The following is a 27,616-nucleotide window of genomic DNA, read 5'->3' on the forward strand; positions in this document are numbered from 1 at the left end:
TTGTCAAAGATAAGGTGTCCATAGGTGCGTGCATTTATCTCTGGGCTTTCTATTTTGTTCCACTGATCTATATTTCTGTCTCTGTGCCAGTACCAAACTGTCTTGATGACTGTGGCTTTGTAGTGGGGCCTGAAGTCAGGCAGGTTGATTCCTCCTGTTCCCTTCTTCTTTCTCAGGATTGCTTTGGCTATTCAAGGTTTTTTGTATTTCCATAGAAATTGTGAAATTATTTGTTCTAGCTCTGTGAAAAATACCATTGGTAGCTTGATAGGGATTGCATTGAATCTATAGATTGCTTTAGGTAGTATACTCATTTTCACTATATTGATTCTTAATCCCACTGCTGGGCATACACACCAAGGAAACCAGAACTGAAAGAGACACGTGTACCCCAGTGTTCATCACAGCACTGTTTATAATAGCCAGGACATGTAAGCAACCTAGATGTCCATCAGCAGATGAATGGATAAGAAAGCTGTGGTACAGATACACAATGGAGTATTACTCAGCCATTAAAAAGAATACATTTGAATCAGTTCTAATGAGGTGGATGAAACTGGAGCATACAGAGTGAAGTAAGCCAGAAAGAAAAACACCAATACAGTATACTAACGCATATATATGGAATTTAGAAAGATGGTAATGTTAATGCTGTATGTGAGACAGCAAAAGAGACACAGATGTCTAGAACAGTCTTTTGGACTCTGTGGGAGAGGGTGAGGGTGGGATGATTTGGGAGAATGGCATTGAAATATGTATAATATCATATAAGAAACAGATCACCAGTCCAGGTTCAATGCAGGATACAGGATGCTTGGGGCTGCTGCACTGGGATGACCCAGAGGGATGGTACGGGGAGGGAGGTTGGAGGGAGGTTCAGGATGGGGAACACGTGTATACCCGGGGTAGATTCATGTTGAGGTATGGCAAAACCAATACAATATTGTAAAGTAATTAGCCTCCAATTAAAATAAATAAATTTAAATTTAAAAAAAGAAATATACCTGTGTAGTTATCTGATTATCAGATGCATATGTATAGTTGAGCTTGTTGCTTTATGTTACTCCAGAGAAGTACTACCCATACAGAACAAGACTCTGAAGGGAGCCTGCTGTGTGTGCCATGTGGGTGACAGTGTGTGTGACAGTGTGTGAACACAACTGTTGGTCTGAACATAGCCAAAGAGGTTTCAACCTGTGATGTTTTCAAAACCATTCTGTAATCCATTTCATTATACATAAATATAACCATTATATGTCAAAGTAAATCCCCATCCATATTTCTCTTAGAAAACACCCTTTAGGAGGACATTTCAGCATCATGTAGAATGACTGTCAGTAAGATGCAGGGGAACTGTTTATGAAATGCAGGCTCAATATAAGAAGACACTTAGGAAAAACCTGTTGTACCTTCTTCTTACCAGAAATTAGGATCACAGGACTGGGCAGAAGATAGGATTAAAATATTTTAATATTGTATGATCAGGGCCATATTTTGTTCATTTTTATAACTCCTACAAGTCTTAGAGCAATGCCTGTCTTGTCTATAGCATGAAAGCAGAAGGAGGAAAGAAGGGAAGTTTTTTTTTTTTTTGTTCCATATTTTCAATGTGAAGAGCGGAGAGTCAGCTCAGAGAGATGAGGCTCACGTTTCTAAATGCTTCTCATTTTGAGTGCTTGTGAGGCTCTTTTTTCTCCTTCCCTCTGTTCTTCTCCCACAAATATCACCATGTCCACTATGTGTCAGGCATCTGCTATGAGAATTATACCACAAGCAAGCTCTGTAAGGATGGGAACATCATAGCATTTGGTGTGATGCTCCTCACATGTGACATTTTAAAATGCTGGTCCCTGACTGAATACATAAACTCAGAGGATCCTTTTCTTCTTGAATCCAAGGGCGTTTGTGAACTTGGAGAAAGTTGGGCTGTAACTGCCTAAAGTGTTTGGCATTTCAAGACGAAAAAAAAGAGATGAGAAATAGCACAGCTTCTGCCCTAAACTATCTCCTTGTCTAGTGGTGACAAAGCCAAAGTCTACATAGCAATGCTGAACAATATATGTCTTTATATAAAATTGGGCCCAAAAGGGTGTGGTTCAAACTGTAAGTATTCAAAGATTAGGGAACTTAGTACAGGCCACATCAGAGCCCAGGTATCCCTGCTGGGACTTGGGATGCTCTTTGTTGGACTGTGAGTACTTTAGGGATGAGGACTGTTGTCCAGCTCTGACTTGGGGGTTTGTATGCGGCTGGAGCGAGGCCAGGACTCACTTGAGAACAGGTTTCCACTGCTGTCACACTAGTTACTGAGAAGCTCAGACTTGTAGACTCAGGGGATACATTTGGACTAGAGTTTCTGCTTGAAGAAGGTAATGCCACCAGCCAGCCAGGTGACAGAACTCAGCAAAGTGTCATACTTGTGAAGATAAACCTGGGACCAGGGCTGTGTGCACATGTGATGGTGATATTGCTTTGCTGGGAGAGGCTGCCTTCTTTTCTCCTTGGGCAAGTGGGGTCAGCTTCATGACTTACCAAAGAGAGTGCTGGTTTGTATCTATAAATCATGGTAGATAGTCTCCTCTTTCCTTCTTCTGCATACAAGTGGCTGATAACTGTCTATCGTGTATCTTTGTGGGGGTGTAAAAATGATCCCTTTTCATTAGCGTTTTCTTCCTATTAGCAGTCCTTCTTTATCTGTCACCTACTCTCTTATAATACTGGGTAGGAGTACATTCACTCAAGACTCCACATTTGTGTCAACATACAGCTAAAGCTGTGAGTGATTTAGCTAAAGCTAAAATTGTGAAGCTCTGTGAGCAAGTAGTCTGGCCTCCAACATTAAGGATTTTCTAGTTGCTGCTACTGCACACAGATGGGTGGATGTGTTTAACCAAGTTCATAGGGAAGCTGCAGCTCCTCCACTGATCCTTATCCTAGGCTAAGATGACTCCTCTCAACCCTTGGGGTAGGGGAGAAGAAGGGTCAGGGCCTTTTGTCTAGTGTGTTAATTTGAGTCTTCCAAGAGGCAGATGCTAGAAAGAGATTAGTTGTGCAAAAGATTTATTAGGGAAAATTCTTTTGAGGAAAAGGGGGGAAGGAGACTGAGGATGCTGGGCCAGCTGTCAGGCCTTGGTGCAGCCCCAACCAACTCCTGTGGCGAGAACGAAGGACAGGAGGCTAGGGAGGAGAAGATTTAAGCTGCAGTGCAGTTTTAAAAAAGGTTTGACAAGGCTGTTACAGAGTCTTTGAGCCATGGTGGCCCTTCAGAGGCCTGCTTAGTGCCCCTGATGAGATCAGTCATTTGGCTGATTTCTTAAGTTCCTGCAGTGTGCCTCTTCTCAAAGGCTGGAACCAATGATGGCACAGAGGGCCAGGCACGGCCATTTAGGTTTTGATTCACTGTATGAATCTAACCACAGAAACCCAGGTCCTGAGCACTTGTTTTTATGACAAATTCTTGTTTTCCCTGCTTAGGAAAGAATGATGGACACTTCATGTTTACTCCCTGTTATTGCACTGAGAGCACATTGCAAAAATAAAATGACTCACCCTTTGGGAATTTCAGACATTATCAACAATATAGTTTCTCTCTATTCAGGTGCAGAGAGTATCTTGTTTCCCTTCTATATTTCCCACTAAGCAGAAAGCTGAAGAGGTCATAGTATCATTCACGATACTTGCCAAGTAACATTTAGAGAATAAATTCTCCCCAAGATTTCACTGGAGTGTTGGAAAAGTGATATTCTTACGCAGGCATCCTAAGCCCTGTGCAGTGCATATGGTGTGTCTTCCCTCCTCTTTCCTGACTAGTTTTATTACAGGCATTTGACACTGCACATGGAAGGCTGCCCACTGCTCTGTGATAGGTCAAGTGCTCGTGGTGGTTACAAATCCATCACTTATTTTTTTCTTTCTAACGAAAGTTAGCATTAAATGTTTCTCACTATTATGGGGGAGTGGACCAAATAGCGAAGCAGGAATAAGTAAGATAAAAATATTCTTGACAGAAATCTGCTTTCATTCTCACTTTATTGCCAGAGCAATGGCTCTTACATGAAAATCTGACTGTTTTACTGTCCTGTCTAAAATCTTACAACAGTTTCATATTACCATTGGGTTAGAAATAAGAACTCCTTAGCAGGACAGAGGAGCCTCTTTATAACCTGGCCCCTGTAGTCTAGTTTCTCTCTCTTTCTCTCTCTCTCCCTCTCTTCCACTTATTCTCTTCTTACTCCACTGCTGATTTCCGAAATCCATCAGATTTCTTAAGTTCCTTTGTATATATATGGTATATTGTTAGGTCATCCTAGTGACTGTTGACACAGAAGCACTCACATTTCAGTGAGTGCACAAGAGAAGTTCACTTTTCGCTCACATAATGGTCTGGTGCAGGTTTTCCTGGCTCGTGGATGGCTTTCCCACACCTGCTGTCTCAGGGACTCAGGCTTCTTCAGTGTCGTGACTCTGTCTAACTGTAGTACTGTTTTTTCCCCTCCACATCCATCTGATAGATGGCTAAAGAGAAGGGAGAAAGCTCGCCTACTTCTTCAACACTTCTGTGGCACACATCAATTTTGCTTATAATCCATCGGTGAGAACCCATCCAAACTCAAGACAGCCAGAAACACAATCTCTGGGTGAGCAGCCACTTCCTGATGACTATTCTATGCACTGGTGAATCAAAATCCTAGGGGACATTTAGTTGTCTCTGCTGTTACTCACGTGCTGCTCCCCACATGTGCGGCCTGGATCCCACCTCATTCCCTGATTCAGCTCATCTGGACAAATCTTATGTGACCTTTTAAGATTCATCTAAAGCTTTGCATCATTCAAAGGGCTTTGGAATGTCTCCCCTCTATACTCATATAGCGCAGAATCCTTACCAGCTGTCATAGCACATGTCATGTTGTATTATAATTGTTTGCTTATGGATCTTGATTTCACAAACTTCAGCTCCTGTAGGACTGTGAGCTGTATTTTTATTTTAAATCTATAAATGTCTGGCACAAAATATGCACCCAAATATGCTCATTCATTTTATGTGTTATTAGATAAATGAAAGGCAATTCGATGACTCAATTCAGAGAAGAATGGCAAAACCCCCAGCATTTGATTTTTTTAAAGAGTAAACTGTGGATTTGTCCTGAAACAAATACATCAGTTCTAATTTTAAACTGAGGAATGTATACACCTCTAAAGTTTCTTTGCTTTTTTTGTTAATAAATCCATAATATTAAGAGAATTCACATTTATCAGATTACCGTGAGCATCTGAATAGTTTGTAAACTTAAAAGTCAAAGACTGTCACTTGAGTCCAACTCTTTGCTAAAGGAATATTGTGTCGTTAAAATGTGTTTGGCTGCAGGTAAGGATAAACTTCATTTTAAATAGTTTGAAAAAAATTAGAAAATGTGTTATGTCACATAATAAGAAGTCTAGAATTAGGGTAGGGCTTCCCAAGTGGCACAAGGGTAAAAAATCCTTCAGCCAATGCAGGAGACACGGGTTCAATCCCTGGGTGGGAAAGATCCCCTGGAGTAGGAAATGGCAACCCCCACTAGTATTCTTGTCTGGGAAATCCCATGAACAGAGAAGCCTAGTGAGCTACAGTCCATGGGGTCTCAAAGAGTTGGACATGACTGAGCGCCTGAACACACACACAGATTAGGCTCTGAGATAGGTTGATCCAGGGCACAGTGAAGTTATTCAGGACCTAGGTTCTGTCTATATCTCAGTCCCACCATCCTGAGTGTTCTGACTGTGTCCCCTTAAGGTGACAAGATACCTGCCAGCAAAATGTGGAGAAATATATTGCCTTGATCATGTCCTGAGGGTGAGAGAGAATAAGACTTGTCCCCTAACCATAGTACATAAGTGCTGCCTACTAGTCTGATGGGGCTCTCTTAGATATGTGCTGATTTGTGGACCAGAAACTTTCTCCAGGGCAATTCCATCTCCTGACTGATTAGATTACTCAGTATCCGTCACAGAGCCAAGGTTTTCTTGAAGCAATTGGATGGAAAAAAAGAGGTGGGTAGCTCTTCTCTCCAAAATCTGTGGGTCCGTTAGGAAGGAAAGAAGGAGAGGTACGAAGTGTCCACTCAAATATTGTAAGAGTCCAATCTTATCGACTCACAAAGAGTCAGGCGTGACTTAGTGACTGAACAACAAAAATCTAGTGAATTGGTGCCAGTGGAAGGGTAAACAATTTTCTAAGCCAGGTAATGATCCTTTCTCTTGCCACCTATATAAGTTCCAAATCATATATTTGAAAACATGGAATAATAAATATTTTAGATTACGTTCCTCCAGTACACTTATTTATTCTTTATTTTAGGCCTTGTAATGGGATTAATTTTACGATATGCTACAGCACCAACTGATATTGAAAGTGGAACTGTATATGATTGTGGAAAACTGGTCTTCAGCCCATCAACTCTTCTGATTAATATCACTGATCAAGTTTATGAATATAAATACAAGAGAGAAATAAGCCAACACAACATCAATCCTCACCAAGGCAATGCTATACTTGAAAAGGTAAGGACACTTTCTATCTGGTCACATATTTTTGTTTTCCAGTGTAAATAACTGTGTCATATATAAGCCACCATAGAGAGTGCATTCACACACATACATATGCCCCCTTAAACACCATACTCATGGGGCAATTTCATTTACTAAGGGGTTAATGTCTTGATATGCTCTTATTGTAAGCTCAGTTATCCGTATATTTCTTCTAGAAGCTGAGAAAGAGTGCTTCTTACTATAACTGTTTTGCAAACCACAGTTACATTAGGGAAAAAGATAATAATTCAGCTGACTCTACCTTTAATGATACTTGATTCAAGTTTTCACACGTGTGTTTTAAGTGTCATTGCATATATATATATTGTGGTTGTTGTATATGTTACCAGCTGGCTACTAAGTTTAAATCTCCCTTAAGCCAAAGGGAAAATGAAGAATGAAGGCATTTGCACTTGCAAACCTTGATCTAGAATGGCTGACTTTCAGCTGCCGACATAAAACACTGGCCTCTTTGCTGTTTATACACGCACTGACACTCAGTCCTTCTTAAGAGATCTCAACTCCATCTGTTTAGTTAGAGAATCTTAGATTGAAAAAAAGAAAAATTGTGAAGTTATTCACCTTCTGAAAATGGTTTTATTTTTGCAAATGTGTGAACTGCTTCGGTTATTGGAAGAGAAAATTTCTTTTGCTCTCAGGACTCTGGGTTAGAAAACAAGTAAGGTGACCTTTTTGCTGCCTTGTGTGTGGATCAGTCTTTGTAATAAGTAAATTTGTGTTTAACAACACATACGCATGCTAAGAATCAGGATCTTGCGTGACTTCTTCTAGCTTCTTTTGTGTCAGAACTGAGAACTTCCTTGAAATTATGAAAGTGCATTTTATCACTTTTATTCCATACAGATTTAGTTTTCTTTTAAAATACACTTTTTCCCCCCTCCATTCTGAGAGATCTGGGGCAGGAGGGGAGATACATGACCTGCCGTTTTTCCTCATTCAAGAAGAGTAATTTTTAGTATTTTTTTTCACACTATCTCCCAACTAGCAAATTTCTAGATTAACTTCCTCCTAGCACTTGGTAAGGGCTCTGGAAAGTCAAACTGATTATAATACTAGCCTAAATCATGCTTAGGGAAGTGAAGCGAAGCACAAGAAAGAAAATTAAATAATGTTTCTGAAGTAAACAGGAGCAACTTCTAGATCTTTGACTTTCTTGAGTGATCTCTTCTGTGAGATTCTTTCTATTCTCGTGAATAATGGAAAGTAATCCGTCTAGTCAAGGCTATGGTTTTTCCTGTGATCATGTATGGATGTGAGAATTGGACTGTGAAGAAGGCTGAGTGCCGAAGAATTGATGCTTTTGAACTGTGGTGTTGGAGAAGACTCTTGAGAGTCCCTTGGACTGCAAGGAGATCCAACCAGTCCATTCTGAAGGAGATCAACCCAGGGATTGCTTTGGAAGGAATGATGCTAAAGCTGAGGCTCCAGTACTTCGGCCACCTCATGCGAAGAGTTGACTCATTGGAGAAGACTTTGATGCTGGGAGGGATTGGGGACAGGAGGAGAAGGGGACAACCGAGGATAAGATGGCTGGATGGCGTCACTGACTCGATGGACGTGAGTCTGAGTGAACTCCGGGAGTTGGTGATGGACAGGGAGGCCTGGGGTGTTGCGATTCATGGAGTCACAAAGAGTTGGACACGACTGAGCCACTGAACTGAACTGAATCTATCTTGAAATAAATAATTTTTTTAGTGACCTTGTTAGCAGCATAGGATTTAAACACCCTTGTCTGTTTAATTTTCTTAGTACCAGAATTTAACTTATTTCCCTTCTCACTCTCTTATCTGTTTTTATCTGCATTTCTAAGCAGCACTATTTCTTCAAAGGGGTTTGAGTTCCACCCCCCACAAAGGTGCTGATAATTATCTCTGTCATTATAGCAATTTGTTTTCCAACAGGACTGCCTGTGAGCACCTGTTCAGAAATTCTGTTATGGTGTTACTGACATATTGATTTTTATCAACAGCCAATTACAGTGTTTGCTTTTTAAAAATTAAGGCAAGAGATGGAGAAAAATATGGAGGCTTCTTGGTTTTTCCTGTTGGTTGGATTTTGAATTCTCACATGAAATGTTGGATTGACTTTGAATGGTTCAAGTATTTTATAGACTAACTTCTAAAGCATGTGACTTATTGAATCACAATTAGCATTTGTTCCTCTGGACATTCCAGGCTGGCCATGGGCAGCTCAGTACCCAGGGTAAATCCCCAAGTCCCTTGCTGGTGGAACAAGGAGCATCTACTGATACACTTACCTTACTAGACAACTTTAAGTAGAAATGATGTTTTTAATAAATGGCCAGAGTATATTTCAGCACACATTTGTTGCTTATGTGCTAATGTTGGGGGACCCTACTTAGTCTGTGAAAATGAAATGCTCGTAGTCTGTCTTCCTTACTGAGAATTCTCCACTGCATGCAATTATTCATATGAATCAAGAAATTACTCAGTCTATGTCAGATGCAAAAGAATTGCAAAATGAGTCCAATTTTTGAAAGGTTTAACATGGAGTTACAGAGGTAGCATGGAATAATGGGGAAAAAATTCAGGACCAGAAAGACCTGTCATCTATCTTTAGTAAGTTCTTTGAACTTCCTAAGCTCCAACTTTCTTATTTGTAAGGTGGGTAGATTAGAACTATTTTGTAGGTTGTTTCAATGTTTAAGTGAGATGATGTATAGAAAGTGCCTGACTGCCATAGGCCTTTTATACTGCGTGGCTCTCACTGCCTTGTTATACTTCTAATTCCACCACCAATACCATCACCACTGCATGACCTTAAGATCAGTGCTACCATTGCTACTTCTAGATAGTATTTGAATGCTTAATGTATTCCAGCGATTAACGGAATATATGTTTCTTCCTCATTTATTTAATATCTTTGGGGGAGATAATACCAATATATAATATATGTTAGTATATGTTTCAGTTCTAAATTATATAGACTGTGAGTTTCTTAAACCTTTACAGATTAGTTGTCATAGATATTTAAGCTTGTTAGGGAGGCTTCCTGGAGGAGGTGGCACTTGAGAGGGTTTTCAAAGGTGGGGGTGGCTTGGATAGGCAGCAGGATAGAGTTCAGAAAGATCTGGGCAGGATTGGAGGATAAGGCTGCAGGAAGTGGTTCACTAGGTGAGAAGGGAAGAGGGCCTCGTGGATTCTTTGGGTCAATAGAATCTGCTTGATTTATAGGAAAAGTGTGAAGAGAAGAATCTAAGATTCCAGGGTTTCAGGCCTGGCTGGGAGAATATGAGGGTCCCAGGACAGTGGGAAGGGAGAGAAAGATTTGTGGAAGAGGGTGGGTGAAAATGACCTATGGATCTGCAGTTAGAGAGAGATCATCTAATTCAGAGCAGGAAAAAGACCTGATTTCCTTATGTTGAACTCCATCATTTAACAGATAAGTAAATGAACTTGAGCACTAAAATTGATTTAGTGCTTTACTCGGTGATTTTCAAATTTGTCTGAAATTTGGAATCACTGGAAGCTTCAAAAAATTCTGATGCTTGTATTCTGTCCCTGGAGTTGGTGATTTTACTGGTTTGGGGTGTAGCCTGAGCACTGGAAATTTTGGAAGATCACCAGATGAGTCTAATGCACAGGCAAGTTTTGGAACCACGTATTTAGGTTCTATGTTATGTTTGGGTGAATATAGAGAGGAAATAAATGCCACGTTTCTGCTGCTTCTCACTTCCACTGCTGCAGATCTAACAGCACTTTTCTCACGTCAGGACTTCTACACATGTTGCTCTTAGCATATGTTGTCTAAATTGGTCTTCTGCTCTTTGGATGTCAGGCTACTTCCTATTCCTGGAATCTTGAAATGCCATCTCTTCAGAGAGGGCTTGTCCTGTGATTTTCTCACATTGCATCCCCTCTCTCTCTCTTGCCCTCTCTTATGTTTCAAAGTACTTTTAGTACCAACTGAAATTTTATATGTATTTTCTTGCTTATTAATTATAATTCTTACATCATTTGATGTCCACTAGACTGTATACTTCACAAAGCAGGGTCCATGCCTTTTTTTATTGACCAGTGTGTCCCCAAAGCCTACCATAGAGCCTAGTGCATACTGCTGCTAAATAAATAGTTTGTGAATGAATGAATGGATGGAGGAATCTGAGTGCTTGGTAGAGTATATATAGCTGGAATATTTGGAAGATATCATCTTGGAGTTGGTAGGAGAATGTCCTAGACACTTAATGGTTGAAGAGACTAAGATATTATATAATCCTAGTTGTGTTCGTATAGATATAAATTCATATACAGAGAAATTACATGGTGGGCCCAGGGTCCCAGTAAATATATTACTGGTCAGAGGCAGAAGTGAGGTCCATAGGACTTTACTCTGAGTACTGAGTAGTTTATCAAATTGCATACCACTGGACAGGCTCCAGAGTGGCCTTGTGGACAGAGAAGGGCTGAGGCCTGAACAATCTGACATTGAGATGCGTGGGGGGGAGATGAGGACCAGTCCTGGAAAGGGCAGATTTACAGAACTGCAGAAATAGGTCCAGCACCAGGGTGTCACAGAAGCCATTGGCGTGGCTCCACTGGGTCCTTTTTCTTTGTGGTACAGATTAAAAGGAGTACTTGGCCTTTGTTTCTAAAAGTTACAGGATGAGGAAATGAGTTTTACTCTCAGAATGCAGTTTAGGGGCTTGGATGAAATTTCTGACTTCAGGATTTGAAGAGGCTGGAATAAATTCCTGTGCTATATAATCATCTCTTGGAATACCAATAAAAGCACATGTATTTCTGGGATGTTTGGGCCTTGACGTGCTTGGAAACAGCACTGGGCTTGATGGCTCCCTGGGTTTCTTCCAATAATGTGGTATAAAACTGGAAAATAGGAGAGCTGTTGGCATCTATATAAGCAGCAGTGTACTGTGCTTTCATACCACATTGTAAACATATAAAATTTTTAAGAATTACCATATGCCAAGCTTCTTTTGTTCATGCTCAATACAGATAAAAGTGTAGAGAAGAAAAAATATTTTCACTTAGAGATGTGTGAGAACAGTATTTTCCTATATATTACGAGCAGCTGATGATCTCAAAACAACCTTCGGAGAGACTAAAACTAGAATTATGTTGATTTATATCTATTCGGTTGACATTTCCAGAACTATTTGTCAAATTGTTCTGTGGATCCACTATATCCTTTAGTAATTTTTGCTGAGTGGGGCCTATATTCTATTACATAATATCTTTACAGACATTAATTTGTTACAGAATATTTAGGAATACAAAAATGTCTACTAAGTATTTTCTGAATTTAATATCCATAGGAAGTTAAAACTTGTTTTTGAAAAAAGAACTTTCTCTGTCATTCATTCCTTCAACACAAATGAACTGATTTCCATCCGTTTTGATTCTAAATAGGAATGATCTCAAGGAGTTTATTAGTAAATCTGGGGGAAATGCAGCATATGACAAGATACAAGACAGCTAGCTATCAAAGGAGTGGGTCAAATACCATAGACGTTCAGAGGGGGTGACATTATTTCTTGTTAGGGTGATAGGCTAAGCACCGAAGAATTTATACTTTTGAGCTGTGGTGTTGAAGAAGACTCTTGAGAGTCCCTTGGACAGCAAGGAGATCAACCCAGTCAATCCTAAAGGAAATTAACCCTGAATATTCATTGGATGCTGATGCTGAAGCTGAAGCTCCAATACTTTGGCCACCTGATGTGAAGAGCTAACTCATTAGAAAAGACCCTGATGCTGGGAAAGATTGAAGGCAGGAAGAGAAGGGGATGACGGAGGATGAGATGGTTGGATGACATTACTGATGCAATGGACATGAGTTTGAGCAAGCTCTGGGAGATGGTGAAGGATAGGGAAGCCTGGTGTGCTGCAATCCATGGTGTCACAGAGTCGGACATGACTGAGTGACCGAACAACAAAAAAGGGTGAGAGGAATGATTTTGAGGAAAGACAGCTGATTGACTCTGATAGTGATATATGTAGTGTTTGGAGGTTGGAGAGTCATTCCAAGCATGGGTAGAGAAAGGAGTAGAGAATATTCTGAGAAAGAAAGTCATTTCTAAGTTGTTGAAGTATGGAAGATCAATGAAACATAGGGTGGGACAAGGGCAGAGTCTGGCTGCAGAATCACTTAAATTCCAGGCTGAGTAATGCCACTGTATTTGTAGTCAGTGGAAGAGTGCAGTGTTGACAAAAGCAAAGAGATAGTTAGGCTGCTGTGTACAAGGTAGAGAGTGAAAGCAGAGGAACAGCTAAGTTTTAAGATCGAATGGTAACCGAGGGGCAGATAGAAGAGAAACGAGGAAGGAAGACACTGTAAAGTTTAGATCAGTTGGGCATGAGGAGGAAGGATGAAGAGCTAATTCTGCTGCTGTGTCTTGTGGGTTCATAGAAAGTTGCAGGACAGAAGTGGGTACCTTAGAAGTTAAAGGAAGGAGCTGTTTTATAGTGAAAAATCACAAATATGGTTTAAAACTATGATGAATGAATCAATCAATCTCATTTATTTATGTTTCATTGATTTAACACATTATGTTTTTCTACATTGAGTTGGAAAGGTCAGCAGACCGTTTGGCTAGAAAAGTCTTGCAGACCTAGTAGATTTTCAAAAAGTTGTCAGCACAGTTAAATTTATACTTCCTATAATTTATGAATCAGTTGACTGCAGTGTGAAAAGTCAAAGGAAACCCCAGTGAAAAGTTTGCCAAGCCTTCACTTCCTGCGTGACAAATGACACTATCATTTGGTAAAGAAAGTTATTTTAGGGCAAGTTAAACTACCAAGCAATCTGTCTTGTCTATTGTTTCAATAAAGAGAATTGTCAGGCAAATAGGTCACACTGAAGCTATTATCAATGGTGTTGATAGTACTGTGTATTTTTGAGATATTTTAAGGAAGTCCTTATAGCAGTAACATAACAGTAATTATATAACCTTACAAAATTATATGACCTTATAACAGTAATTATATGACTTTAAAAAATAACTTTGTATGTGTAGTATTAAAACATCATTGTCTGATTTTTTTCTCACTGTCCAACTTTTTCTGAAGATCGTTTTGACCGTTTGTGGTTCAGAGTCTTAATTCTCACATATTTATTTATAAACTATTTCTGTTCTTTCCAGTCTTTCTTTTTACTTGACTATTCTGGCTGAAGAGTCTGGAAGGCAAAACTCTTCTGCTAACAGGAACAGCTTGATCAGAAAGAATCATTAGACCATGAGATAATATGTGCACTTAGTGCTGGGACACTTTGGGGGAGGATAAAGAAAAGACAGGAAAGGAATGTCTTAAACTGTTCTACCCACAATGAGAGAAGCAAGTGTCACGATAAATCAGCACCTGGGGTTTGGGGAAACACTTATAGAATACTATCAATTATTTCTTCACTCTGTAGAGATCAGGGACTCATGATCTATGTTTCTCTGTCATGACCAGTTTTGATTCTTACACATGAGATGGTCTCAGGGAATCTCAAGTTTGGCAGTGCATGGGATGAGTCTCTTTGGATAGACTTAGATACTTTTATTGCAAACCTTCCTTAAGAGATCTATTGTTAACAAAGAAACCTAACATTTTTAATTCATTTTATCTATTTTCTTCCACCTTTGTTCAACTTTCTTTGTAGAATTTTGGCCTGAAGACTCAGTATTCCGTTTAACTTTTTCCAGTTCTATTGAGATAAATTAACGTATAAGATTATGTTAGTTTAACATAATGATTTTATATAGCTACATAGATATCTATAGGGCTTCCTGGGTGGTGCTAGTGGCAAAGAACTCATCTGCCAATGCAGGAGATCTAAGAGACAGGAGTTCAATCCCCTGGAGAAGGAAATGGCAACCCACTCCAACATTCTTGCCTGGGAAATGCCATGGACAGAGGAGCCTGGGGGGTTACAGTCCACAGGGTCACAAAGATTCGCACACAACTGGAGGGACTTAGCATGCACGCACGCATGCATATATATCTATGTATGGTCAAATGCAAATGATTATCACAGTAAGTTTAGTTAACCTTCATCAATTCATGTAATTACAGATTTTTTTGTCTTGAGAACTTTTAAGTTCTTAGCAACTTTTGAATATACAATACAATGTTATTAACTATAGTCACCATGCTGTACATTATATCCTCAGGATTTATTTATTTTATAACTGGGAATTTCTATCTTTTGACCACCTTCAACCATTTTTTCATCCCTCTTCTCTCACCTCTGGCAACAATCAGTCTGCTCTCTGTTTCTATAGTTCTTTTTAGACTCCAAGTAAGTGAGATGATGTAGTTTTGCCTTTCTCTATCTTATTTCACTTAGCATGATGTTCTCAAGTTCCATCCATGTTGTTGCACATGGCAGAGTTTCCTGCTTTTGCATGGCTGAATAATTCTATTGCATGTTAATCCAATTATCCATCAATGGACACCGGTTATTTCCATGTCCTGGTTATTGTAAATAATGAGGCAGTGAACATAGGATTGCAGTTATCTCTACAAGATTGTAATTTCAACTTGGGGGGATATATTCTCAGAAGTGGGATTGCCGGATCATAATGTAGTCCTACTTTTCAGTTTTTTTGAGAAACCACCATACTGTTTTCCTTGCTGGCTGCACCAATTTACTTTCCCATAAACAATGTGCAAGTGTTCCTTTTTCTATTCCACACCTGTTACCTTTTGTCTTTTCTATGACAGGCATTTTAACAACTGAAAGATGATATCTCCTATTTCTTTGTGCTTCTGACTTGCATTTCCTTGATTTAATCATTGAACAAACATTTTCTTTATTCATTTAGTCATTCAACAACTATTTATTGGACACTATTCATATGCTAAGTACTCGTTTTAAGTGATGCAGATACAATAGTGAACAAGACAAAGCCCTCACTCTCATGGCCCTTAGATCCTAAGGGGGAGCTAGACAAGGTACAGTTCAGTATAAGTATTTATAATCTAATGTCAGGAGAAGACATGCGCTATGAAGCCAGGTTAACAACGTGAGAAGATGGCAAGAGAAGTGTATTTAGATATGCTTTGCAGGGAAGCCCTCATTGAAAAGGTGAAGTTGGAGCCTAGATCTGAATGAATTTGGGAGTAAGCCACACAGAGATCAGAAAGAAGAGAACCAAACTAAATAATAGAAGATGTCTTTACTTTCTTGAGGTCAGTTTTTCCCTTTGCCAGTTCTTTGCTGTATTTTTCATGAATATCCAAGATCATTTTGTCTATAATAGAAGTTCCGGAAAAATTCTAGTCATTGTGACTGAGAAAGGTGGAGGAGAAGTAGAGAGATGTCAGCTTGGAATGGGCAGTGAAAATACAGAAAATGCAGAAATAACAGGAACGTCATGCCCCAAAGGCTGGCGGTCTTGACCTAACATCCAGGCCACTTTTGCAGTCTTGCCTTCAGAATGCATAGTCCAGATATGAAGGGGTTGTTTTGTGACAGTTTAGTTGTAACCTGGAGCACTCCAAATGTGAGATTGGTAATTACCCTTGTTGTTGTTTAGTTGCTAAGTCGAGTCTGACTCTTTTGTGACCTCATGGACTGTAGCCCACCAGGCTTCTCTGTCCATGGGATTTCCCAAGCAAGAATACCAGAGTGGGTTGCTATTTCCTTCTCCAGGGGATAAACCCATGTCTCCTGCATTAGCAGGTAGGTTCTTTACCATTGAGCCACCAGGGAAGCCCAAGAATAACCCTAGACAGCTCTGTTAGACAGAGTTTGGATTAAGTCTTTGCCACCTGGAATGCAGCTTGGCTTTTTCACACAGTGGTATGGACGCAGCACTCAAAAATCCTCCTGACTTCCTTTCTTCTTCTTCACCGATCATCACACATCATCACTCAGTGTTCTAAGGAAGCTGACTACTGGGACATTTATTTGTGGCATGATTGAATTCCAACCAGATGTCTAATTTTATTTCTTAACAAAAAACCTAGCTGTTCAAATAATGTAAAAGCTGCTGGTGGCAGTGATCTCTTGGATGTCATGTGATCAGAGCACAGATTGTACTGATGTCTCTCACACTCACTCTTGGTTAGCAAAGACAATGAGTCATGTGAGAGTGTATGAGTGGGATGAACACTGGCATTGGTGCACTTCCTAATGTGACAAAACTTGAGAAGAGGAGAGTGGCTATGGAGTAAAGGGAAAGCGTCTCAGGTTCTGGACTTTGAGCCCAAGAAGGTATCCCTGACCACCATGGGGAGAAGCAACTGATATGCCCACCCATCTCCCAATCACTCCTTCCTCCCGACTGATGCCTGGTTTTGGACCATCTCAGGTCATCCATTTGCCTAGTTCCAGAAAGGTCTTAGTGGCATCACAGACACCTTTTTAGGAACGACAGGAGCCAGCATGGCGGACCACAACATGGACTAGCATTTTGGGATGTTGAGTAGGCATCCACTTAGATATCAAAGTTCCCTGGTAGCTCAGATGGTAAAGAATCTGCCTGTAGTGCAGGAGACCAGATTCGATCCCTGGGTCAGGAGGATCCCCTGAAGAAGGGAATGGCTACCCATTCAAAGGATAGGTTTTCAAAGCTATTTTAGGGGGTTGTGGGTGACTGGGGGCTCTAAAGCTATTCTATTTCCTTGTCCTACTCAGTTCAAGATCATGGTGAAACATGTTCCGTGAGAGGCAATCTTTAAAAACTGACTTAAAACTTGTTATTTGATAATATTTTCTGTATTTACTAATGTTTTATATTTATTGTGTGTTACTTCCCTCGTGGCTCAGATAGTAAAGCATCTGTCTACAATGCGGGAGACCCGGGTTCGATCCCTGGGTTGGGAAGATCCCCTGGAGAATGAAATGGCAATCCATTCCAGGGCTATTGCCTGGAAAATCCCATGGACAGAGGAGCCTGGTAGGCTACAGTCCATGGGGTCGCAAAGAGTCGGACACACTGAGCGATTTCACTCACTCACTCACTATCTCAGAACAAAATATTCCTCATAAGTGACCTTTCCAAAGAGCCCCAAAATATTATTCTTATAAATATCAACACATACATGATAGAAACTGGCATGTATGAGACAGCATAATATGGTAAGAGCCCCATTCTGCAATCAAAATACTTGGGTTTAAACCTCTGGTCTACCTTTAACCTGCTGGGTGATCTTCAGCATCTGACTTAATCCTTGATGCCTTTGTTTTGTCAAATGAGGCAGTACTAGTACCAACCTCAAAAAGTTATTATGAGAACTAAGTGAAATAATTCATATAACCAGCTAATGTGCTTTAGCATTAATAAATCCTCAGTAAATATTACTTGCTATTATTGAGCATCAGGTACTTGCCAAGTAATTTAAAACACTGATTTCCAAACTTTGATATGTGCATCAGTTAAACTATTGAGGATGTGTACCTTATATTTGCCCATTTATTTGTAAATGACATGCAAGTGCTATTGTACAATGTATTGTGTATATTATAAAGTGAAAGTGTTAGTCACTCAGTCGTGTCTGACTCTTTATGACTACATGGTCTGTAGCCCACCAGGCTCCTCTGTCTGTGGAATTCTCCAGGCAAGCATACTGGAGTGGGTAGCCATTTCCTTCTCCAGGCAATCGTCCCAACTCAGGGACTGAACCCCATCTCCTGTACTACAGTCAGATTCTTTACCATTAGCGCCACCTAGGAAGTTCAGGTAATATTGCTATGAGAAAAGAGAATCAAACTACAATTTTTCAAAGGATGAGAAAAAATATAAAAAGTTTTTTGCACACTTAAGTGGATCATCTGGTTCACTTCATAACATATGTACACCTCAACTTAAAGAGCAATAAACAGGTCATATTTTATTAAAATTTTATTTTTACTTTATTTTTGATATTTTTCTTGAAACATTTTGCTCTTTTCTGAAAAATCTCACTGTATTCTGAGTCTCAGCAGCACCGATATGCACATGGGCTCTAGGCCTGAGGCAGGGATGCTTTTAGGGGTTGTTAGCTTTGTGGAAACATTCAGACCCACCCCAGGAGACCCCACATTACTATACTTCAGTATCTAGTTCTAGCATCTTAAGGCTCCAGCTGATGTTCTCCCACTATATCTTAGCTCAGCTGTAAGTTAATATTTATGTCTATGATGTTGGGTTACTATCTGTCTTATCACTAGACTTCAGGAGGGCAGGGACGAGCTCTGTCCATAGTCCATTGTGTTCCCAGCTCACAGCAGCGTGCCTGGCACCTGGCTGATACTCTGTGGCCCCTGGCAAGTGAGTGGATGATATAATGAAGTTTCCATCTCTGCTTGTCAGTTGCTACTTCTCCCTGCCGCTCTGTCCTGTCTTTGCTGTTTGCCATTTTATTCCCAAGCATCTGTCACAGATTTCTCCTCAGGGTGAAGTACCAGGGCTCTGTGATGGTTGTTTTGCTACTCAGACAGTTGAATTGTTGGCAGTCTTTTTTTTTTTTTGGTGGTTGTTTATTCATTATTGCGTTATGATTGCTTAACAATGTTGTGTTGCTTTCTGCTGTACAATGAAGTGAATCAGCCATATGTATACATAGTCACCTCCCTCTTGAGCCTCCCTTATCTCCTCCCCCATATCACCCCTCTAGGTCACCGCAGAGCACTGAGCTGAGCTCAGTGCTGTACAGCAGGATCCCACTAGCTATCTGCTTTACGCACAATATTGTATATGTGTCAATCCCCATCTCCGAGTTTATACCCAGTCCCAACCCTCCATGTCCACTCATCTGTTCTCTGCATCTGTGTCTCTATTGCTGCCCTGCAAATGGGTTCCTCTGTACCATTTTTGTCTAGATCCCATATATATGTGTTAATATATGATATTTTTCTCTTTCCTGACTTACATCACTCTGTATGACAGACTCTAGGTCCCTCCGTATCTCTACAAATGACCTGATTTCATTCCTTCTAGACGGTAGCCTTATCTCCAAATAATTGATCAAGGATAGAGGGAGAGGGAGACAAGGAGCTGGGCACAGGAGAGACAAACAGAGACGGAGGGAAAAAGGGAGGGAGAAAAAGAGATTCCTTGTGAAGACTTATAGTATGAGTGCATACAACTTAAAATGGATCTTTCAGTTCCTTTCCTGTTTGCTTTATTCCTTCTAAACCATTAAACTTAGGCAAGACTGCACATTTATCATTGCTGGTCTCTCACGAGTAATTATATAAGGTTCCATCCAACTGCGTTTCCTGGTTCTTCTCTAAGGTCATTAAGAAGCTCCTCATTAGTAGCTTACACAGCCCGAAGGCAGGGTAAACAGAAGTGGCACAGAGGGCTGAAAACAATCAGAAGGAGTGAGGACCTTGAAGAAGCTGTGCATTTATCTGGCTTGTCTCCTGATGCTATTTAAGCCTGTCTTGTGTTAGGGGTCTCCCAGCTGCTCCTCTCACATCCATTTTTAGTTACACTAAGTCTCCTACAGACGAACCTTCAAGTTGTGAGCTTTCAAAGATGTGTATGTGCCTTTGTGTGTCCAATCATGTAAGTTAGTTCACGTGTGTACATCCTCTGCCAGAGATTGTGCTTTTGTATAATACTGTAGAGAGTATCGTAGTAGGACAGTATCTTTATGTCAAGCCCAGGATGTCTGTAAACAAGCGTAAAAACAGCAGTGACGTATCTGGTACTACTGTGCTTTTTAGGGTACTATACTGTAAGATTAAAAATGTTTAATCTTTTGTGCTTGTTTGTTTATATTATTTGGGTGAATAGTATAATAAATCTATTATGGTAGAGTACTATACAGCTGGCTGTGGTAGTTGGGTATGTAAGTGCTGTGTGCTCAGTCATATCTGACTCCTTGCGATCTCATGGACCGTAGCCCACCAGGCACCTCTGTCCATGGGATTCTCCAGGCAAGAATACTGGAGTGGGTTTCCATTTCCTTCTCCAGGTAGTTGGGTACTTAAGTAACTTTGTATACTTATGAGCATGCTCTCAGAACAGGACTCAGTTCTATGTAGGTGACTTACTGTATAAGGCTAACTGGACATGGTCTGATTTGCAGAGTTCTGCCTCAGGTGGAGGTGTGTTGAATGAGGATGTCTCACAAATTCGGTTTCTTTTACTGTTGTTGCTGTTTGTTTGTGTCACATGGCATACAGGGTCTTAGCTCGCCAACCAGGGACCAAAGCTGCGCCCCCTGCAGTTGAAGCAGTACTAATCACTGGACCACCAGGGAACTCCCCTCTATACCATTCTTTCTGACTATTGAGCTCCTAGAGCACTCATAGGTAGAGTTTAGTGAGCAGGATGGTTAAGTGAGCTTGAGATCAATATCTTATGAATGGAAGAGGAAGGAAACTAGAGAGGACCAAGGGAGAAGCTAAGCTATGATGCAGGCTTGACAATTTTTTCTAACTGCTTGGCAAGTTCTGAAGCTAGAATGGCTCTTCAGAGTCCTCGGCCATTGGACTGAGATGGCCTGGACTCTAAAACACCAAATCATTTTGTCTTTGGATGTGGGCCTCTCTGGAAAGGGACTTTGTGTGAGGCGGTTCTTTTCAGTCTTACCAGTCTCTGAAGGGACTGACATTCTAAGCAGCAGAGGTGACAAGGCCTTCAGTGGAGGAAAAGCCCAGGATCTAACATATTGTAACATTGTAACCCTAATGGGGGAGGAAAATCTTTCTTTCTACCTGTCTAGGTTTTTGCCTTAGGGCCCTTGTAACAAAAGACAGATTAACAAGAGAAAGACACACAGAAGTTTATTTCATATAGGCCTGAGAGAAATCTAGAGAATGAGCAATCCAAAGAGATGGCTTCGAATTCAGGCTTCAATACCATCCTCAGCTAAGATAAAGAAAAGTGTATAGGGGAGGCAAGTTTTAGGAAGGTGACATGGAAATGTCTGGTGAACAAGGGTAAAACTGTTGTGCAGATTTAAGTCTTTGCCTTTTTCATTGATAAATTTCATATGATTTAGACTTATTTTTCTCTTCCTGGTATCAAGCAGGAGACACCCTTGTAAATAGAGGTTTCCTGTATGTAAATTTCCCTCACTGTTGTTGTTGTCCGGTTGTATCCAGCTGTTTGCGACCCCATGGACTGCAGCATGCCAGGCCTCCCTGTCCCCCACCATCTCCCAGAGTTTGCCAAAGTTCATGTTCATTGCATCGGTGATGCTGTCCAGCCATCACATCCTCTGACACCCTCTTCTCCTTCTGCCCTCGATCTTCTCCAGCATCAGAGTCTCATCCAATGAGCCATCTGTTTGTATCAGATGACCAAAATCCTGGAGCTTCAACTTCAGCATCAGTCTGTCAGGCGAGTGTATCCTTCTCAGTTCTGTCTCATGTCAACAAAGATTTGGAGTGACGGACATTAAAGCCCTCGGTGTGTCACAGCTCTCGGGTCTTGGACAGACCATGTTATAGCTCTCAGGTCTCGAACAGACAAATCAGTGTTACAGCTCTATTTTATTTAGAAAATAGCAGGGAAATCCATCCTCGAGGTGTGAGGGCATATCAACCCAAAGAGGTGAAGAGAAGAGAGCACCAGCGTGCCTGAGAGGGAGACCCCTGGCCCTTTGGCTCCTCTTTTTGTATGTTTTTTTCTCCTCTGGGCCTGCCCTATATAAATCGGGCTGGCCAGGAGTGTTTGTTCTACCTGAGGTCCTCACTCGGGTCCTCGGACCTTCCTTTGTTCTATTTTCGCAGGGTTTTCTCTTCCTTGTCTTTTAGCCACTGCCATTCTGGACTCCTGTTTCCTATTCTAACTACCTAACAAGTCCTTCTAGTGAATATTCAGGGTTAATCTCCTTTACGATTGACTGGTTTGGTCTCCTTGCAGTCCAAGGGACTTTCAGGAGTCTTCTTGTGCACCGCAGTTCCAAGGCATCAATTATTTGGCATTCTGCTTCTTTACAGTCCAGCTCTCACCACTGTACGTGACCACTGGAGAGACCATAGCCTTGACTCTACCAACCTTTGTCAGCAGGGCAATGTCTCTGCTTTTCAACACACTGTCCAGGTTTGTCATCGCTTTCCTTGCAAGAAGCAATCATCTTCTGATTTCATGGTTGCAGTCACTGTCCGCAGTGATTTTGGAGCCCAAGAAGAGGAAATCTGTCACTATTCCACCTTTTCCCCTTCTATTTGCCATGCAATAATGGGGCTAGATGTCATGATCTTAGTTTAATATTTAGTCTTAAGCCGGTTCTTTCACTTTCCTCCTTCACCTTACAAAAGAGTAATTTCTGGTCTGTTTTCAGAGCATCTCCTTTGTCCACTCTTTCTCAAAATAATCAGTTCAAAATAATTCTATGTCTAAAAGGCAAGTTTTTTTGGGGAGGTTATGTAATAGATTCTGGTCTCCTATACCTTCCATAGTGCGAGAAGCTTTATATGTTTACGTAGGTCATGTGCTCAAGAAGAGTACCCAAATGATGAGTTAACACACAGCTGAAGTAAAAGAACGCAGTGGAGTACTAGAACAGGCTTGTCTGTTCTCTGAGAGCTGATTGTTTATTTAATACCCAGAATCTTATAAGCCAGTTGATCAAACATTGGCAGCTTGAAATGGGTCATGGTGGGAGCATTTAGAAACCATCAACTGCTGCAAATCCAGGCTTTTAGGCTTTTTTCTCTCCCCAGAGAGATGATTTACTAGCATACCACTGAATATATGCCTACTCTTTGCATTTCTAGAAGAACTGAAAATATCCACACACCTCTTGTTTCATCTCACAAAAAAGTTTTTTCTCACATGAGGCTTGTCTTAAAATTCCACTGTTAGAGATTCCTATCTTCAGCTTGAACTAACTGCTTCTAGGGTGATACAGAGAAAAGCATAAGGATTTGTCTTAGTCCTTTTTGTCACCTGTAACAAAAATACCATATCCTGAGTGACTTAAACAACACTTATTTCTCACAGTTTTAGAAGCTGGGAAGTTCAAGATCAAGTCATCAGCATATTTGGAGTCTGGCGGGAGCTAACTTCCTGATTCATAGATGGCTGTCTTCCTGCTGTGTCCTTACGTGGCAGAAAGAATGAGAGCCCTCTCAGTTTTCTTTTATAAGGACATTAATCCCCTGTATGAGCGTTCTATCCTCATGACCTAATCACTTCCCAAAGGCCCCACCTCCTAAGACCATCATCTTAGGGGTTAGATTTCAACATATGAATTTTGACGAGACACAAATATTCAGTCCATTGCAGTTCTGCAATTACACCTTGGGCTGAATCCTGTCTCTGCCACTTCTAGCACTGAGACCTTGGAGAAGTTAACCTCTCATATTTTTCTTTATAAAACAGGGATCGGTCATACCCACTTTACAAAATGAATGAGAAAAAATTGTTAGAAGTGCTGTAAATATTACTCTTCTTCCTTAACATCTGCCCTTGGCAAGCATGGATTTCCCCCTTGGGACAAAGTTTGAAGTAGTTATGTTGAAGGAAGTTTGAAATTGTTTTTTTAATGCATCATTTTTAAGGTGAACGCACTGTGTGAAAAACACATCATTTTAATTTTAAATCAAGCTGTTTGGCATCTATTTTCTGCTGATTTCAGCTCATCCCCTATACTTCCCCCAAATCCCCTCAAGCATGCCTGCTGTGACTGGTCCTTGCTGATTCAGCCCTTCCCTGTCCAGCTTCCCCAAGCCAGTGGCTCCCTGCTGAGGCCTTATGATGGGGAAGCTGCATGCACAATTCAAAGCTAAGGACTGAAAAAGATAATGGAAACTCAGAAAATTGTAAGGCAAAAAGAAACTCTGTGCGACTGTGATATTCCTATATATCATGAAGGTCAGAAAGCAGTTTCTTTTGCTTTATAATATTAAGATTGGCCAAGATGAATATCAATTCCAGATGGAGAGGGAATCATTCTTCATGCACAGGCTTGTCTTTCCTTTTGCAATCCTCACCCAGGTATTGAGGAATAAATACTCTTGGTGAGATGAAGAACCAAGCCCTTCTCATATCCACCTGTTATTTTTTCTTCCCTTGCTGATATGAAGCCAGGAAGTCCCCTTGTCATGTTAATACCACTGCTAGTGGGGTGATGGGAGGTGGGCAGCTCACAGCAATATTATAAATATTAGTTGCTCAGTCGTGTCCGACTTTTTGCCACCCCATGGACTGTAGCCCGCCAGGCTCCTCTGTCCATGGGATTCTCTAGGCAAAAATACTGGAGTGGGTTGCCATTTCCTCCTCCAGGGGACCTTCCCAACTGTACATAAAGGAGACTTCATTAATGTGCATTAGAGGATACCCCAGGTTAACTGTCATAGAAAACTGTCTCTTGAGCCTTTCAATTCTATACCAATTCTCACAGCAAAGGGCAGGCCTATAGGGGACCAGCAGCCAATCCAAGCTATGTATAAGGAAATAAAGGCCAAGAGTCTGTCTAGAGTTAGCAGTAGAAAACCATATCATTTGATTTTTCAAGCTATAACTCTTGTGTGTGAATGAGGGATGTGAGTATTAATTAAGTCAGGACAACAGCTACTACCTGGGACTGTTCTGGTTAAGCTGGAAGGTATAGTTACCCTAGTAAAGGGTCACAAAGGTAACAGAGGTGAGTTCATGTGTCAAGAATCTTGTTCAGAAACATAGGAGACTCTGTCCATTGGTGTCTAGATGCTGTAGCAATGATTTGGAAAATGTAGGTGGTCTTTATGTATTTGCAGCTAATGAGGACACATCCAGTAGTGGAGTGGGTAACCTGAATCCACAGGTGGGTGGAAGATGGACTATTTTAGTTAAGAAGCTAGTCCCTGGAGCCATATTACTTGGTTCGGGTGCTCCTTACCAGCTAAGTGATATTGGGTAAGATGGTTGGTTTCTCTGTGCTTCAATTATCTGTTTGTAAAATAGGATATTCCTAACTACTTGGTAGGATAATTGTGAGTTGCAAATGAGAAAAACTTGTAAAGCACTTAGAGTAGTGCCTAGCTCATAGTAAATGTTCAAAATATACTGTTAGTTTTATCATTATTGTTATCAACAAAACAATGGATTCACAATTAGAAGCTAAGATATGAGTGCAAGTCTGGATACTTACAAGGTTTGTAACTGTAAAAGTCATGTAATTCTGAGCCTTGATTTCACCTCCATAAAAGTGGCATGTTCACAATACTTACCTCAAACAGTTGTTGCAAAGAAAAATATGAGAGTCTATGTATGAAGGTGCTTTTTTAAAAAAAAAAAATTATTACTTACTGTTATGATTAATTGACAAGTGGTAATAGCAGTCTATTAGTGAGGAAGATAGACCCTGAACTTCAGCCCTGCTTAAATTACAATAAATATGCATTCCCTTTTCAAAGATTATTGTTATTTCCATTTTAGTCTCACCATTTTTCCATGAGGTGAACAGGTATCACCTCCATGTTTCAGAAACTGAGGCTCTGAAAACTTATGTGACTTGGTCATGATTGGTCTGTGGCAGAACTGGTCTTAGGACAAGGTCTTCTGATTCTGAGTTCAGTGTACTTTCCACAACTCCATGCTGCCAACCTAAATATTTAGAGTTATCTAAATGTTCTATTCTAAATTCTCCACTTAAGTTTGCCTGGGTTTGTAGACATTACCTGGGCTTCCCAGGTAGCGCTAGTAGTAAAGAATCCACCTGCCGTAAGAGATACGGATTTGATCCCTGGGTTGGGAAGATCCCCTGGCAACCCACTGCAGTATTCTTGCCTGGAAAATCCGATGAACAGGGAAGCCTGGCGGGCTACAGTCCATAGGGTCACACAGAGCTGGACAGGACTAAAGCAACTTAGCATGCATGCACACACATAGACATCACCTACCTCCAATGAAATACCAATGTTTATATCTGTCATTTTTGCATGTATAAATTTCACAATAGTGTATTTCTAACTTCTGGAATTTAAACTACTTGAAAAGTCATCATGGTTTTGTGGTATGAGAGTCTCACAATTTCTCAGTGATATTAATAATTCATGATTATCATTACAAGGAAAAATATTTACATTCATTTTACATATTTTCCGTATGTGATTTAACTCAGGTGGTCTCTAAAACTTTGTAACTTGCTTTATTTATATTCAAACCCTAACCTTTCCTCAGGCTTTTAAAATTTTAGGGTAGACAGCCAATTATAAAACTTTAGGAGAAAATGTATTTATGACATCAGGATAAGGAAAGATTTTTTAAAGAAGTTACCAAAAGCTGAATCGAAGTGAAAAATGGAATAAATTTTACTACATTAAAATGAAAAACAATGGCATGAAAAAGACACCAGTGACAAAGTTAAAAATATGTTAAAAAGTTTAAGAAGGTAAGAGAATAGCAGAAGATGTTTGAAATGTAAATAACCAAAACTGAATAGTAACTATTGTATGAAGAATTAATAAACAAGAAAAAGTCATACTGGATAAAAGATATGATCCAAAAACTCATTAAAGAGATATCACAAAAGACCAAAACACACACAAAATATGCTTATTTCATTAGTAATGGGAAATGCAAAGAAAACAGTAATATTAAGCAGCCCTGATTGGTAAAAATTGGAAATTTATTAATACTAAGCATTGGTTAGAATGTGGGAGAATGCTCCTATACTCTTCCATAGAGTGTAAATTGGTGTGACCACTTTAAAGTAACTTCAGTCTAGTAAAGTTGAAGATTCGGCATCCCGCAATCTACCTTTAGTATTTTCCACTTCTAGAGAACTTCACACACATTATATGCAAAGGCTTAAGTGCAGGAATATCTACTGCATTATTTCTAGACATAGTGAAAAATAGGAAACAACCTGATTGCCCTGATTCTCTTGTTAGAGAAGGGAAAAAACAATCATGATATAGTCATCCGACAGAAGGCTATACTACAGTTTCAGCACATGGACCAGATCCACTTGTATTAATATAGGTAAGTTGTTAAAAAAAATTCTAAATGTAAAAAGCAGGATATAAAAGGTTGGTGTTGTGTGTTTAGTCAATTTAAGCCATGTCCAGCTCTTTTGTGACCCCTTGGACTGTAGCTCACCAGGCTCCCCTGTCCATGGGATTTCCCAGGCAAGAATACTGGAGTGGGATGCCCATTTCTTTCTCCAGGGATCTTCCTGACCCAGGGAGACAA

General features: G+C 40.3%; 1 protein-coding gene across 4 annotated transcripts in view; it reads left to right on the forward strand.

The window, feature by feature from the left end:
* The window catches only part of SLC9A9 (solute carrier family 9 member A9), a 651,239-nt gene that overhangs the window by 13,943 nt on the left and 609,680 nt on the right, over positions 1 to 27,616 (forward strand). For all 4 annotated transcript variants that reach the window (XR_011251201.1, XM_069563205.1, XM_069563219.1 and 1 more), the window contains exon 2: positions 6,338 to 6,540. Coding sequence is in view for 3 of the 4 variants with exons in the window: in XM_069563205.1 (XP_069419306.1) it covers positions 6,338 to 6,540 (203 nt within the window). In the remaining variant the exon portion in view is untranslated. The remainder of the gene's footprint in view (positions 1 to 6,337; positions 6,541 to 27,616) is intronic.

The sequence above is a fragment of the Ovis canadensis genome, chromosome 1, assembly GCF_042477335.2.
Source record: "Ovis canadensis isolate MfBH-ARS-UI-01 breed Bighorn chromosome 1, ARS-UI_OviCan_v2, whole genome shotgun sequence".
NCBI lineage: Eukaryota > Metazoa > Chordata > Mammalia > Artiodactyla > Bovidae > Ovis > Ovis canadensis.